General features: G+C 37.4%; 1 protein-coding gene across 1 annotated transcript; it reads left to right on the top strand.

The window, feature by feature from the left end:
* The first annotated feature begins 3465 nt into the window (after positions 1-3465).
* LOC131633925 (cyclin-H1-1-like) lies at positions 3466-13240 on the top strand. The gene is made up of 14 exons (XM_058904601.1): positions 3466-3740; positions 3980-4154; positions 4374-4424; positions 4625-4703; positions 4861-4979; positions 5066-5139; positions 5713-5833; positions 5922-5990; positions 6174-6215; positions 12043-12120; positions 12209-12267; positions 12455-12539; positions 12680-12768; positions 12930-13240. Exons 2-14 carry the CDS (start codon positions 4095-4097, stop codon positions 12997-12999), a joined length of 996 nt encoding a protein of 331 aa, XP_058760584.1. The 5' UTR covers positions 3466-3740; positions 3980-4094; the 3' UTR covers positions 13000-13240.
* The last annotated feature ends 4352 nt before the right edge of the window (positions 13241-17592 follow it).

Here is a 17592-nt window from a genome sequence, read left to right as displayed (position 1 = left end):
CTTCTTTTCTTTCGACAATCCTAATCTCATGCGCCGCCAACGAACCAACCAAATCTTCCAATTTTAGGGTTTCAAGTTAATTGTATTATTGATAGCTACGATAACGTGATCAAAGTGAGAGGTCAACGTACGCAGTACCTTCTCAACTATCATCTTATCAGTTAGAGTTTCACCACAACCCTTCTTGAGATGAATGAGTTTCTGCACCTTCGACACATACTTTGCAGCCTTTTTCGTCTTCTCCCATCGACAACAGTTCATATTATCGATGCAAGGTCTGGAACTTGACAACCTTGACTATCTCACCTCCTTCTTAATATTTGACAATAATATCCCATGCCCTTTGCCGATTCAGCATGAGATATTTGTCAAAATTTGCAGTATCCACCGTCGTTTGAATGCAATACGCAGCATTGTAATCCTTCTTCTTAGCTTTGTTGTGGGTTGTTTTCTATGCGTCTGATGCATTTGCAGCCAATGCTGGAAGACCGTCGGTAACCACTTTTAGGGTTTCCTGAAAGCCAAACAAGGATATTGATTCACGTTCCCTAGAAACACGATCTCTGACATGAGGTTCTCAAAAATAATAACCGAAAACTCTGAATACCAATTTGTCAGTGTGTGAGGCCCTTGTACAAATAATGATACAGACAATGACTATTTATATACAACCCTACGTATTAGGAAGTTTATATGGTAAGTATAATGTTGACCTTAGTTCGATCTATCAAGTGGTTCCAGTCCTCTCCCAATCATAGTTGTAAGGATCGTGTAACACCCCATTTCTATCCGATAATTATAGTGAAAATTAGAGTATAAAAATTCCAACCAACACATGGGATATCACATTCACAACTTAATAACAATGACATAAATGCATTCAATACAGATACGTAACACTTTTAAATGGCTAAACTCGTATTCAACCTGTTGAGTCTCTTTAAAAATAAATCAACTTTAATTAACCACGCAGCGGATTCACAACTTTAAACTTCAAATCAAATACACATAGTATCTTACTTCGACATATAACAACTTCAAAAATAACAAGTCTTAAGGAAAACAACTCAAAAATTCGGCAATGGAAACAAATCAACAATAATGAAAAACATGTGTTCGTTCCCCCGAGTGCTACGTATCAGAGCGACAACACTGACTCGAACTAATGAAGGTAACAACTATCCTTCTTGATTACCTGCACGTTACCAACATAGGGGTAACATTCAAACCGAATGGGTGAGATATCGAACTATATAAATAAGTGTATGATAAACAATATATTAGAATTCGAGTATATAAAATCACCACTTCATACGGACAAATACTTCAATTTTCACAACTCATCAACACAACAACTTAAATATGCGACTTAAAATGCGACTCAATACGATGCACATGAATGTGGTACCATTGAAGCAAGACTCCCAACTTAAAACTGCCAATTAATAGAGGCATCAACAAGGCATAAGCCTTCAACTTAATTTGCCAATGTAGACCAACTTTCCGAGCATCAACTCCAACTTAATATGCAATGTATGCGACACAATTATGAATGTCACAATAATAATAATAATTCATCAACAACACAACAACTTAGAAACATTGTACCAATAAATAGAGGTACTCATCATCACTTCGACACTAGCCATATGCCTACAACTTAGTATCAACATATCAACAACAACAAAACAACAACAACATACCAACGACAACATATCAACAACAAATCAACAACCGTAAATTAACACAAATAATTCAACAGCAATTCAACGACAAATCAACATAGGCCATAAAGTCTACGACTTTATCTTGCCAATAATTATAGGCAATTCAACTAAATTCATCACCACCTGCAAATTAAAATTTTTCAACTAAATACTCAACAAATCAAATCACCAAAACGCCACAACCGTTCCCTAATTACTCGGAAAATTTTCAACTAAAACTGGCTAAAAAATTATCGGCTACAAATTCTATTACGCTTACTTCGGACTAATGTGTGTTACTGTTAATAGCTTCCTTTTTATTCCAAAAAGTAATTCCTTTTGTCATCACATTTCCTACTGTGGTTTATTTCCCGTTACTGTTACTAAATATAATTACCTAGAGTTTAGTTTCCACAAATTTTTCTGCTGCATTACTACTGTTATAATTTTCTGCTAAATTACCCATATTTTCAGCTCTGTTAATGTTCTACTATTCTCACGACTAACTAATGTATTTTACTCTGTACGGTTATGAACCAATTTATACTCCTCAGACTATTATTTCCACTCCCAGTCATTGTTTTACCTTCTGTATCAATTTTCTGTTAATTACCTTTCTGTCAGTGTTACTAATATATATAACTAAATGACTTTTATACAACTTTTACTACTTAATACTATTTCTAATCATCAATATGATACATTAAGGCATGTTTCCTACTACACATATGTTCATGAAATAATAAATAAATACTAGTAACCACATGTACAAATATTACTTGAATACATGCACTAAATTATAGTGACCCCCACCTTAAGAATAAAGGGTGCCCATCCTAGGCATATGGGGCGCCCACCCCTTACTTGTGTGGCCCCTACCACAATTCTTCTTCTTCTTCTTCTTCTTCTTCTTCTTCTTCTTCTTCTTCTTCTCCTACTAATTCCTAACTCCAGAATTCAATTTCATTCCTAATTTTATCGACCTCTTAATACAACATTCAGTATGAACATCAATTTAGGTTAAATCGACACAAACAAATTTTCTTTTGCAACAACATTACATTGACAGGATCAGGATCAATTCCCTTATCTATTTCAAAAACATCACAATAAACAATACTAACACAGCCAACAAACAACACCAAACACAATAGTAATTCCAGCAACCCAAAATCCCACATATCATTTATCATAATCCCGGTTATAGAGTTTGAACCCCACCCTTACCTTGGATTGAAGGTCACCCTAAAATTCTCCGATTGAAATTCCCAACCTTGCCTCTATGTTGCAGCTGCTATATATCCTCTCCAAACCCTTGGCTTTTATTTTTCTTCTGCTAACCTAATTCTTTTACTGATATTTCAAGGTTATATATTTCCTCTAATTCTAATTAACTAATATAATGGAAAGACTATTTTTATGTTATTCCTAATGGGCTTAATTCTACCCTCCCACATTTCTACTACTCACACAACAACTAGCCCAATTAGTCTAATTTAATCTAATATTATTTCTATGACTAAATCGACTAATTTAATTAACTAATTACACGACAACTTAAATCAGACATATCGAAATCTGAACAATTCACGAGAGTTAATCGAAAATAAATTAATTAAATAATTAATTAATTTCGGACGCTATAGATCGAATCGTAATTCAATCTACCAAGTCCAGCGTCAATCATTCCTGGACCATCTAAATATTGGTTTTAATTTTTTTAATATTAAACAAATGAACATGGCCTCTTTCTCTCTCGTACCCGTACTCTAGTGTTTTCACAATCCTCTACTTTCCAATTCACAATTACAGTTCTTCCCTCGTCTCTCTCGACGTTTCTCTTTAAACCAAGACAAGATAAACAAAGAAAGAAGAAAACTCTTCTTCCAACTTATTTCACAAACCTTCTTTTCTTCAAAAACTGGTCTATAATTATATATTCCTCTATTTCATCTTCCTTCTCACCGGACCTAACACTGTGAGAGAGTTATTGAAGACATTGTTGATAAAGATCCGGTTTCCCTCCACACTCCGGTTAGCATTCTCTTGGCTTTGTTTCTTTCGTTTATTTGTTTTGTTGAATTTACCCATCTATTTGAATTTCATGTTGCTCAATTATGCGCACCACGTGTTCGATAAAATGCTGTAGCGGCTTCTCACCAACATTAGCATCACCATGTTTGATAATAATAAATTTGTATTTCTGCTCTATTAATTGTTGCTTTTGTCGTGCTTGCCAAGAGCAATACCAACTCAAATTTTCTGTTTTTCAGCATGAGCACTGCCTGTGATTAAACACTGAGAGCAGTACACCGACTTCACTTGTTCTCAGCTTGAAGAATCAAGCAGTATTTGCCCCCATTTAAATTTTAGCGTTTCTATTTAACCATGGCTGATTTTCAGACATCTACCCACCGAGCCAGGTGGATCTTTACTCCACAACAACTGGTACGTGTTTTCTTTCTTTCTTTGCTATTCATTTGAAATCACGATGAACAACACGTTTCACAGATTGCTGCTCTTATTTCTCTGCACGGGTTCATAAATTGCTTTAGTTAGATAGTAGGTTGGATGTTGAATTTTGATTTATTACTAGTTTCAATTTTCTCTTATCATGTGCACAATTCACAAAAAAAAAAACTTCTCTTGTATCTGTTTTTCTTTTAGGTTGAGAAATATACAGCTGCTAATCAGAGAGCCAGACAAACCCTAGAGAAGGTACTCAGAATTTCCATGTCTTTGTACTCAGAGTTTCCCTGTTTGCTTATTTGTTGTTGTGTTTTTTCTTGGATGGTTGTAACCTCATTTGGAACTTCTTTTCTCTTATTTCCTAAAAAAAAAATTTCATCATAATCATAATATGATATAATTTGATAGCTTATTATTGGGTTGCTGATTATTATTGATTTCTTTTATAGTGTGGAGCAAGTCTAATGGAAGTAGATAGTAATGGGTCTTTGTCATATCCTGAACCCCAGACGACCGCAAGCGATAGTGGTAAAGTTGTTTCTGAAATTTATTGTCCTTTTCCTACTCAATTGTCTATAAAGCATTATGTCTTTTAAGTTTTTAAGTGCTGTGAAAATTATTTTTCTCCCGTTATTTGTGTGAACTTCTATTTTCTACTGCTCACAAGAGTTGTATTTCTTGGCAGCTGAAAAACATTCTCGGGTAAAACCTCTTAGTAATGAAGAAGAACGGTGTATGAAGGTATTTTATGAAATCAAGCTACAAGAAGTGTGCAACAATTTCCACTTCCCTCATAAGATCCAGGTAGGCAAGCTCGTCTGTGTTGATGAATAATTTCGGCAACACTGTTTCTTTGTTGTCAACCTTTTGAAATAGTTTATGATACACAGGCTACAGCCCTCATATTTTTTAAAAGGTTCTATCTGCAATGGTCGGTGATGGAACATCAACCAAAAAATATAATGTAAGATTTGCTTTAGTCCTTGGGACGACCTCTTGAGTTTTGACTAATGATGTATTGCACTTGTTTCGTTGATTAAGTAGGAATTCAGACTCACTGGTCAATTTGGTGAACTCATACTTAGTTTATTAATTGTTTGAAAATGTTGAAATTGGTTGATGTATTGTTGCACGACTGCACCCGATGATGCACTTCTGAGAGATGGATTGATTATCTACTCTCTTTTCATTAATCTTTTTATCTCTTTGAACTGAATACTTATTTTATATGATATCATTTGTTTGATTAGCTATGTGACTGTTGATGATAGTAAATATATTTTGTATTTATTATTTTATTAGTATCCTAGATTCCTTCTAGCTCATTCTGTTCTGATTTGATCCCATTAATGTGTTTGTGTTTGCTCTACCTCTTGTATGTATGTATATACCTGTAAATCGCTTATGAATGATGAGAAATATTCAGATTGTATATACTTCATTAAAGTTGGCATTGGATTTGTATGATTTATTTATTATCTACTAAAAGTTGTATTTATTCATTAGCTTCTTAATAACTCAGGAAACCTTTGTACAGGTTGACCTGCATATATGCTGCTTGTAAGATAGAAGAAAATCATGTATCTGCTGAGGAGCTTGGTAAGGGGATTTCGCAAGATCATCAAATGATTCTCAATAATGAGATGATAGTTTATCAGGCATGGATAGGCTTCAAATATCAAACTGTTCTAGTTTTTTAATTTTATATTTTAAATTCATATATGACAAGAAACCGTTGTTATGCAGAGTCTGGATTTTGATCTTATAGTTTATGCTCCATATCGCTCGGTTGAAGGTTTTACAGATTATATGGAGGTTCGTCTAATTGGTTGTGTGGATTTCTTTTTAAATGTCTACGATTTTGTGCATTTAAAAATAAATCTTGCTTTCTCTCATTTTATTTTTGGTTGAGAAATGATAACTCTGACTTGTTTACCATTAAACTTTTTTTTAATGATTTTATGTTGGATTGGAATTTGTGACTACGATCATTGACAGGAATTTTGCAATGCTGGCGAGGATGAGCTTCCAAAATTCAAGGTACTAGTATCTTTGTCCAGCATAATTAACCATCAGACCGAGCACATTGTTGTGGTCATTGGTAGATGAGCGGTCATTACTTATTCCTTGTCCAGGATCGAGACTGATGGGTCTTAAAGCACAAAATAGTAAAGAAATGGATAAAACAGTATGATAAGAATAAAGAGACTGCAATTGTATTACTATAAGATCCACAATTACAGGAAAATAGGGAAAGAAGAAATGAAAAAAAACAAACTGGTAGTGGCTGCCAATTCCCAAGCACGGAGTGCTCCCAAATCACCAAAAGTGACCCCACCAAATCCTAACTGAATTCCTTCCTGATTATTCCCTTCCAGCTGTAGCTATATATAGCCACTCTCACGCACTTAATTCATTCACAGCCACGTCATCATCTTTAATTCCTGTTGTCCTTTTCCTCGTGTAAACTCTCCACACCCTTGGCCTAGGTCCCACTTCACTAATCACATTTCTATCAACTCCCGCCTCCTTAGACAATGCCTTGTCCTCAAGGCAGAATTCAGGAAACTGACCACGCAAAAATTCGTTATCCTCCCATGTCACATCCTCTAAAGCTTTGTTTTTCCATTGTATCAAGGACTGCTGAACTTCATTACCTCCCTGCACTGTGACTCTTGAACCCAGCACCTTATCAGGATATACATCATTCTCCTCGGTCACCTCCAAATCTTTTGGTAACTCTCCCTGTACCTGATAGTTCCCAACAGCTTTCTTGAGTAATGAAACATGAAAAACTGGGTGAATCTTAGATGTTGCTGGCAGTTTCAACCTGTAAGCCACTTCACCAATCTTTTCCGCCACTTGGAATGGTCCATAAAATCTTGCAGCGAGTTTCTGATGAATCCTTTTCACCACAGACTGTTGCCTATGAGGTCTGAGTTTCAGAAAAACCCATTCATCAACTTCAAAACACAAATCCCTCCTCTTCATGTTTGCATACCTTGACATTTGTTCCTGCGCTTTGAGCAAATGAAGTTTGAGTTGGTTTAGGGCCTCATCTCTTTCACTCAATTCCAATTCCACGGCAGCCACTTTCGTCTCATTAGACAGAAACCTCAACAATGCAGGAGGTTGTCTCCCATATACCACCTCGAACGGAGTCTTCCCAATTGATACATGGAAGGTCGTGTTATACCAATACTCAGCCCAAGAAACCCACACTGACCAAGTCTTTGGATGGTCAGAAGCAAAGCACCGCAAATAACTCTCCAAGCACCTGTTAACCACTTCCGTTTGACCATCTGTTTCCGGATGATATGCTGAACTCATTTTCAGCTTAGTACCCTGCAATTTGAACAGTTCCATCCAGAAATGACTTATAAATAAAGGGTCTCTATCACTGATTATCGAGCTAGGAATTCCATGAAGTCTCACCACTTCTTTAACAAAAAGTTCAGCAATAGATTTTGCAGTATATGGATGCTTAAGTAAAACAAAATGACTATACTTAGATAGTCTATCCACAACCACTAGCACAGCCTCATAACCTTTAGACTTAGGCAGCCCCGTGATAAAGTCTAAGGACAAATCCTCCCACACACCATTAGGAATAGGCAGAGGTTGTAGCAAACCACCCGGAGTAGTAGCACTATACTTTTGTCTCTGACAAACTTCACAAGATCTAACATAATTCCTTACACTCTTCTGCATCCCCACCCAATATAAGGAATCTGCCAGTCTTCGATATGTTCTTAGAAAACCTGAGTGCCCTCCAGCAGGAGTATTATGAAATTCTTCCAATAACCAAGGAATAGAGGGTGATTCGGGGGAAATCACTAGCCTACCATGATACAATAAAACTCCTTGTTTCACCTGGAATCCAGGTCTAACATCAGGAGACTCCTGCACCTCCTTCATCAGCTTTTGAATATACGGATCCCTAGTTATTTCATCCAAAAGTTTCTGTCTATCAGCCCACAACGGAAACGAAATGATAGAATTCATTTCTATCTCACCATGACATCTAGACAAAGCATCCGCAGCTCTATTTTCCAGACCCGGCTTGTACTTGACTTCAAATTGATAACCTAGCAGTTTGGCCAACCAACACTGCTGATCTGGAGATGAGATTCTCTGCTGTAAAAAATGCTTCAAACTTTTATGATCAGTGTGCACAATAAATTTTCTGCCCAATAGATAATGCCTCCAATGCTGAATACAAAGTACCAGGGCCATTAATTCCTTCTCATAGACAGATTTGGCCAAATTCCCATCAGATAAGGCTTTACTGAAGAAAGCAATAGGTTGCTTCTGCTGCATAAGAACAGCACCTATACCTCTGCCAGCTGCATCACACTCGACTTCAAAAGGTAAATCAAAGTTTGGAAGAATTAGCACCGGCGGAGAAGTCATGATCTTCTTCATCTCTTCAAAAGCCTGGACAGCTTCTATGCCCCAAGAAAAATTGTCTTTCTTCGTTAATTCTGTGAGCGGTTTTGCTATTTTACCATAATCTTTGATAAATTTTCTGTAATATCCTGTGAGTCCCAAAAAACCCCGTACTCCCTTCACATTCTTTGGGATAGGCCATGCAAGGATACACTTCACCTTTTCCGGATCCACTGCGACACCTTCTCCAGAAATGATATGGCCAAGATAATCAATTTGAGCACAGCCAAACCTACACTTTGCTTGATTTGCCACAAAACAATGCTGAACTAAAATAGCCAAAACCATCTTCAAATGCTTTTGGTGTTCCTTGATATCCCTACTGTAAATCAAAATATCATCAAAAAATACCAAGACAAACTTTCTCAAATATGGCCGAAAGATGTCGTTCATGGTAGCTTGGAACGTAGCTGGGGCATTCATAAGTCCGAACGGCATTACTAAATATTCATAGTGGCCATTATGTGTACGAAATGCCGTTTTAGGAATATCATCCTCATGCACTCTAATCTGATGGTATCCCGATTTTAGATCAATTTTAGAGAACATAGTAGCTCCATATAGTTCATCTAACAGCTCATCAACTATAGGAATTGGATACTTATCTGGTATTGTAGCTTTATTTAAAGCCCTGTAATCTACACACATTCTCCAACTCTTGTCTTTCTTCTTGACTAATATCACAGGACTTGAGAATGAACTCATACTCGGTCGAATAACCCCAGCTTTCAACAGTTCTGACACTTGCTTCTCAATTTCTTCTTTTTGGTGATGAGGATACCTGTAGGGTCTGACATTAATGGCGCCATGATCAGGATAAAGCCTAATCCGATGCACTTGACTCCTCTCAGGGGGTAGCTGAATGCTGTCTCCAAACACTTCTTGGAATTCTTCAAGTATAGGATTTAAGCCTTTGGGAACCACTGATTTGGTTGCTTCCATCGACCGTAAATGAACCCACCACCAGCCCAGCTCAGTTCTACTATGAATGTCCGCAAGATATGAGTTCAAATAGCATTGTCTGACTACCTTATTGCCTTGACCTTGCAATTTCACCAACTCATTTTCGTAAGAAAATTGCATAGTCATAGCCTTCCAATCCATAATCACCTTCCCAAGAGTGCTTAGCCAAGCAACTCCTAACACCATATCCATTCCCCCTAGCTCCAACACCAACGCATCCACCGTTACTTCAATCCCTCCTATCTTCATACTGATCCCTTTACACACTCCAGTTGTTAGCACCTTGTGACCATCACCAAGCTTGATACTCTTAGCTGCTGTAGGTGTGATGACAAGACCCAACGCAGCAGTTACTTTGGGAGAGATGAAATTGTGGCTCGCACCACTATCAATCAACACCAACAAATCTACATTCTGTATCTTTCCTTCAACCTTCATGGTGTGAGATTCACCCATGCTTCCCAATACCCCCATCAATTTACATTCCACCTCCACTTCTTCTTCACTCCCCACCGTCACATCCTCCATACTCACAATCTCTCCTTCTTCTGTCATTGTTTCACCTTCTCCTAGGATTAGAACCCTAAGAGCTCTTTCAGGACATTTATGTAACGTAGGGTGGTATTTTCCCCCACACTTGAAGCATAAACCCTTTGCTCTCCTCTCTTCGAATTCATCATTGTTGATGCTTCGGATTCCCTTCCATCTTTCCGCCGTGCCAGAACGCGAACCTCCATCACTTTTACGCGCTGAAGAGATCAAAGAGGAAGTGGAATTTGTGTTGGATCCAATTGAACCCGTTTTCTGACTCGGGTTTGACCCACCCGACTGAAATGAACGAGTAACATCTTTGGGTTGAGGCCCACCTTTACTCCTTAGTAACCCGGCCCAATCCCTTTGGCCCACACACTCGTACCCTCCTTTTTTCACGTCACGACGCTCTCCATCGTCGTCTTCCTCCTTCAATTCTTCTTCAACATCTTTCGCAATTCTCATCATCTCCATCCTATTGCGAGGATTCAGGGTACGCACTCTTCTCCGAATTTGGGGTTTCAATCCACTCATAAAATATCCCAGGTATTGTTCTTCCGGAAGTCTTCCAACTTGTGAAGACAACAGCTCAAAAGCTTCAACGAATTCCTCCACACTCCCCTTCTGTCTCAGCGTCGAGAGTTCTTCAAATGGATTCTCCAAGCGACGCCCTCCATAACGAGCAATTAACGCTCGCTTCAGCTTCTCCCATGACAACTCATCCTCTGTCTCCATCAACAGGTTGAACCAGTGAATGGTTGAACCTTCCATACTCAAGCGAGCCAACTTCACACGCATATCATTAGATGTGTTCTGAACATCGAAGTAAATTTCGGCTCGTGTAATCCAAGCCACAGGATCATCACCATCAAACAAAGGCAACTTCACCTTCTTTCCAGCGAGACGAGATTCACTCTGTGTAGAGTAACCCACAGAAGTTTCCCCTTCAAGAGTGTCTCCTTTCTTGCCAATCTGTTTGCTTAGTTCCGCTAGAACCACGCTTTGTTGATGCATCTGTTGAGCGTGTTGCTGCATCTGCAGAGAGAGCTCTTGCAGCGTTGTTGTCACATTCCCCATCTGTGTCTCCAAAGCATCAACTCGGTCACCCATCTTAGGCTTCCTTGGCATCTACAATCGTCTTCGTGGTGTGAGTTCGATCCGGTAGGTCGGACCAATTGATGGGTCTTAAAGCACAAAATAGTAAAGAAATGGATAAAACAGTATGATAAGAATAAAGAGACTGCAATTGTATTACTATAAGATCCACAATTACAGGAAAATAGGGAAAGAAGAAATGAAAAAAAACAAACTGGTAGTGGCTACCAATTCCCAAGCACGGAGTGCTCCCAAATCACCAAAAGTGACCCCACCAAATCCTAACTGAATTCCTTCCTGATTATTCCCTTCCAGCTGTAGCTATATATAGCCACTCTCATGCACTTAATTCATTCACAGCCACGTCATCATCTTTAATTCCTGTTGTCCTTTTCCTCGTGTAAACTCTCCACACCCTTGGCCTAGGTCCCACTTCACTAATCACATTTCTATCAGAGACTGTGTTAAATTTTTAGAGAACTGTAGGCAATCTCTACCATAGAATTTTCTTACTTAATAGGTGAAGTAATTGTTGCATTGAGAACTGCACATCATGCAGTTTCTTTCTAAAATGTAGATGATCTCATTCCCTTCATTCATGTTTCTTGTCTACTTGTAATATAATGCAATTACTTATATTTCAATTGAATGCAATAAATGGTAGAATGTACCAATGCCCTATTGAACACAAAAGGCACCATAGAGTGTCACAATAAAAACACACTTACATTAAAAACATATCAAGTGAGAGGTGCAGGAACCAATACGCGTTCAATCCTATAAAGAAATAGCTACTTGTTTCATGATAATTTTTTCTCCTGCTGTTTAGGCTTTGCAAGATACGGCAGGGCGGGAAGTTGATAAAATGATGCTTACAGATGCACCACTCTTATTTACTCCTGGGCAGGTATGCTCAGAGTCCTCTGTAAATTTTGTAACTATTGTTGCATTCAGTATTTTTTGTGACAACAATTGTCTGTTTCATCATAATGCAGTTGGCCTTGGCCGCTCTACGTACCTCAAATGCACTCCATAAAGTTGTCGACTTTGATAGGTTGTTTCACTTGTTTCTTTGTGATAATCATCCCCAGCTCCTATAATCCGCTTCCTTTAGCTTTAATTTGTTTCATAATCATGCAACAACAAACCCCTGGGGTTTGATTTTAATATTTTTTGTTCTTTTTGACCCAAATCAATGTATCTACTGAGACATTTACTTCTACACTGGCACTTAATTGCAGTTTTCTGAGCAGAGTTTTTTCCCTTAAGAATTCTACACACACAATGGACGAACTTCTTGAATCATTGGATGCAATTGATTCTTGGGTAATTGTTTCTCATCCTAGTAGTTGCCGTGAAACTGAATTATTGACGTGTAATTCCAAATTTCCACGTTGTATTATTAGCTTGGTAATGATGTTATACTGTGTTTACATGGACCAATGTGGCATTGGCTATATATGCAGGTTAGAAAATACGTTAGTCCTTCAGAGAAGGAATTGAAGCATATCGACCGGAAAGTAAAGTCTTGTTGGGGTCATAGCTCTCATGACGAGTACTTTCTTTTTAACCTTTGATGTGGATTTGCCTGTTGGTTGTTTACATCCCTCCACCTACACACACATACACCACACACACTAGGCTAGGGACCCAGACAATTGTCTTTTTGAAAGAGATTTTCTGATTATTATATAATAATTTTGGATTTCCTTACAGCGGAAAGAAGAGAGAGAAGAAATCAAAGCACAAGTCCAGAAAGAGCTCAAAAGAAGCACAAAATGTGTAGTCTCTTCTATAGTTTTATATCCCGTTCAATTGAGGTACTCGTTTTCTGAATTTCGGAAGAGTTTTTTGGGTTTCTATTAATTGTTAAAAATTTGAACACGAAGGATGTGGGGATGATGAAGAGCTTGTATTTTTTTCCCCTTCTCTCGAGCTAGTTTTAGCTTACCTCCAAAAGTGAGATAATTTAAAGATGAATTATTTGTTTAAAATTTGCACTAAATTTACATATTTCCTTTATTAAATTTTCTTTCCTATTGTCAAACCAAATGGACCAAACAGACCCAAGTGACAAGTAACATCTCCTTCGCAGAGCAATAATGACCGACCATGAATATTTGGAACACTCCTACAGTAAGCTTACTAGTAAGTCCGATTTTGGGATGTTTGCTGCAGCACATGTCTTTCGATTGCCTTTTGTATGACATTTTAACCCCCAATGAATTTAGTGAGTTTGGATTTATGGTGATATAAACAAAAGGCAATTTCTCTTTACATTCTGTCACCTCCCAGGCCCCTGACGAAAAAGTAAAAAATGCCGTCCTATGTTTGGGAATATATTTCGAACGTTCCATTTTCTCATTTTACTTAAAGGTTAATTCGGAGACGCATTTACAAAGTGGATTTAGATCATTTCTTCATTTTACTCCGGCTAATTCGAAGATGTATATCTGAAAATGACTTGATACTATATATCAAACAAAACTAGAAACATGCTAGTATCATTGAATTGAAAACAAAACAAACACCAACACTAACTTCTCATTAAATTAAAACACTCAATATAACATATATAGTGATTAAAATAAATTCAACACTACATATTGTTATAATCGAGACGTTGCAACATAATGATTATATCTTTGATGGATCTTTGAATCTTCGCATTTATTTCTATCAGACCATTTAATTCATAACAGAGAAGGGCATTCCACATAACATTTAAATCTTCATCCGTCTTCAATTCAAAATTGGTGAAATGGATATTTTTGTCGTTGTCAGACGAGGGTGGCCGATACTCAAACTTAACAACTGAACAATTTTTTGGAAAGTGTAGGAGAGTATTCAATTTGGATATCAAATCTACGAGAGATGTTTACTCGGTGATCATATATGAAGGTGACGTCTTCTCGCCATTGAAATACACAAATGCAATGTAGAGATATAAATGCATTATCTGATTTTAGTGTGTAGTGTTGAAAAAAAAAAGTTGAGAGACACCTTATTTTTACAAGTATTAGATCACTTTGGACCTCAGAAACCTTATCATGTATCAGGTAACTTTTAAAAAATGTATCTCTGAATAAACCTCATCTTGTTTTACAAAAAGGATACTTCGGAGATGCATATCCGAAAATGTCACTGATTGTTTTTTTATAAATACTTGAGGTTAATTCAGACATGTATATCCGAAAACTTACCTGAACCAGAAAAAATTAGAAACTTAGTATACAAGCACATACAATGTAAACCATAAACAAACCAAAAAATTAATCAGGAATTACACCATCATTGCTGAGGTTATATATTACTCATGTATTAAATCGTATCAAGATTACATCGTTGACGATAATATATACAAAAAGTGTATCGATTACAATCTAAAATGCATCAAAAGATTCAATACCCCATAAATTTGCAGTAGGTTCTTCCTTTGACTTTTCCTGATTTGATTCTCTTTCAAGCTCGCTCAATTTGGTGAACTTTTCCATCCTCTTCAAAAATTATCCAGCCAAGTTTTCGCCTTATTTGTTGAATGTGCCGTCCACTCTATCGATGTAGCTGGTATTGGGCACACGTGTTTCAAATTAACCTCAACAAAATGTAGCAATTTTAAAAGCCATCCTATGTAGCGGAAAAAATGTCTCTAAGAACCTATATCTTGTCAAATCAATACATACTCTAAGGTGGTCTGTATCAAGGAAACACATCCATTTTAAAAATGGTGTGTTACCACTAACACAAGGAATAAGTGCATCCTGAATTGAATCAAAATGAGTTTTTTTGTCTTGTATAAATTTGTGTAGAATTCCCAATGCATCGTCAACTCTTTCATAAAGGCTATGCAGACAAGTTGGTGTTTCTCCTCTCCTTTACAGAGAATTCCAGATAAGACCCGAAAACCACAATCCATCATCCTTAACATTCACAATCCGCTCAACGTGTCTGTGAATAAAAAGCGACATTCTTTAATATCCTATACAAAAGAAGGTCTTTAGTGGGAATTCTTTTTACAAAAAATCTCCAAGCAAAGACTTTTATCTTAGAAGGAATTTTTAGATCCCACAAAGCTTTAAGAGAAGAAGATAAATCAAAAGACCAAGCAAAAGTTTTAGAATCTCTTACTAAGTTAGAGATACAAGCCAGCGAAAAAACCTTCTCCACATTTGCTTTCCATTCAAAAATGTCATGATCAAACTCTATAGGAGAAACTAGATCCACCATCGCGTTTAGATTCTCCCAACTAGACTGGTGCAGCACTGAAAACGCTGCAGGAACAACAGCAGTGCCGTGGCCAAACAACCACTCAAGCTTCCACACAAACTCGCTATTGTTCCACTCTATAAGATCCGCAAACGCATAATACTTCATGGTTGATATATCAAACAATTCTGGAAAAAGATCGCGAAGAGATTGATCGCCCAACCATAAACTATGCCAAAAAAGAATGTCTTTTCCATTTTTGCAAACACAACTAAAACAACCATTAAAACCGCCATCAATGATATCGTCTAACAAAATTTTATTGACAATACCCCTCCACCTAATCGAATCATCACCTCTAGCCAAAACACCTATCGGAGCTTGCACCTTTAGTTTTGGACAATTATATCTCCAATACAAAAATCTACTCCAAATTGTTTTATCCTCCTTCAAAATTCTCCACTTCCATTTGAGGAGGAGAGCCTTGTTCACTTCACCAACATCCCTAACTCCGAGCCCACCCTTCTCTATAGGATTACACACCGTCTCCCACTTCACCCAATGAATACAATTCTTCCCCATCTTTACACTCCATAAAAAGTCACTTTGAAGCCTTCTAATCACTTTTAACACCTTTGACGGGGATTTGAAAAAAGAGAGCGTAAATATTGGAATTGCGTTTAAAACTGAATTGATAAGAGTGACTCTACCTCCCATTGAAATGTTCCTCCCCATCCAACAAGAAAGTCTTCTCTTAATCTTATTAACCACCTCCAACCAAACTTTCTTCTTTCTAGGACTTTCCCCCACAACAATGCCCAAGAATTTGAAAGGAATACCACCTTTTTTGCAAGAAAGAAACGCCGTTGCCGATTTGAAGAACCAATCACCTACATTCACACCATGGATATTGCTTTTATTAAAGTTAATCTTCAAACCCGACACCAACTCAAAACCTCTCAAAATAACTTTCAAACTCCATAGGTTATCATAAGAAGCATCACCAAGAATTATAGTGTCATCCGCAAATTGTAATATATCAACATGATCCTCTAAACCAAACTTAAAAGGTTTAAAATCTCCCACCTCCACCTCTTTCCTAACAATAATCTCCTCTACCTGTCACCTTAAGCTTACTCCACTCCCCTTCCACCATCTTAGAAAACTCCTCCTTGTTGAACCATTGATTGTTGAACTTAAAAGGTTTAGGTCCCCAATTTCTTTTGTTGTCTTTAATCCAAATAGGAGCATGATCAGAAACATTCCTTTCCCCTATGGTTTGACCTTCCACCTTCCATTCGCGTATGAAATTATAGGAGAGGAGAAATCTATCCAATCTACTCATAGCACTTCCACACCTATTGCTCCAAGTAAACTTTCCTCCTATAGTAGGCGGATCCACAAGCTCCATGTCATCAATGAACTCCTTAAAGTCGCTTATCTCCCTACTATAATTTTTCTTAGATTTACCTATTCTCTCCTCTGAAGAAGATATTGAGTTGAAATCTCCCACAATGCACCAAAGACCAAGACTATTCTTATTCTTCAAGTCCAAAAGCTTTTTCCAAGTTCTCACTCTACTATTATGATCACAAGAGGCATATGCATTGACAAAGAAAATCACTTTATCCTCCTTTTCCACACAAATGCCCGAAAAACCTTCACCTCTAAAACTGTAAAGAATGTTAAAAAAATTCTTCTTCCACATGATTAAGATACCTCCCGATGCGCCTTCCGCATCCGAATGAGACCATTCCACCGAGTCATCCCCCCAAAACTCTCTAACTACATCAATCTTAACATCCCTAAGCTTTGTTTCTTGTAAAAAAGCAATGTCCACCTCCCCCTTCTAATATTGAAACCCACTCTCTTCCTTTTCTCATAATTACCACCACCTCTAAGATTCAAAGAATAAATAATCATTAGTTTCTGTTGTGAGTCCCCTTCTCCTCCTTCTCCTCTTTTTTATCTCTCATCTCCATCTCCTCCTACAACAAGTAAGTATCAGATACAATTGAAATATTGGTAATTCCCAATTTGCACATTGAATTTCCTAAACCTTCGGAAGCCTTGCCAAAAACACCCTTTCCCATTCTCAAATTACAGTTCCTCACATCAGAATGAGTTAAAGATTCGCAAGATAACACGTTTACAGTAGATACAGAATTGAAAT

Source organism: Vicia villosa, unplaced genomic scaffold (assembly GCF_029867415.1).
Source record: "Vicia villosa cultivar HV-30 ecotype Madison, WI unplaced genomic scaffold, Vvil1.0 ctg.001190F_1_1, whole genome shotgun sequence".
Taxonomy (NCBI): domain Eukaryota; kingdom Viridiplantae; phylum Streptophyta; class Magnoliopsida; order Fabales; family Fabaceae; genus Vicia; species Vicia villosa.
The sequence above is the reverse complement of the archived record's forward strand: the minus strand, read 5'-3'. Positions and strand labels throughout refer to the sequence as shown.

Bases quoted from the DNA above. Each gene is read 5' to 3' on its own strand.
- LOC131633925 (XM_058904601.1), top strand. From the start codon at position 4,095: ATGGCTGATTTTCAGACATCTACCCACCGAGCCAGGTGGATCTTTACT. The intron at 4,155-4,373 runs GTACGTGTTTTC...TTTTTCTTTTAG, and splicing joins TCTTTACTCCACAACAACTG to GTTGAGAAATATACAGCTGC. The intron at 5,834-5,921 runs GCATGGATAGGC...GTTGTTATGCAG, and splicing joins ATGAGATGATAGTTTATCAG to AGTCTGGATTTTGATCTTAT.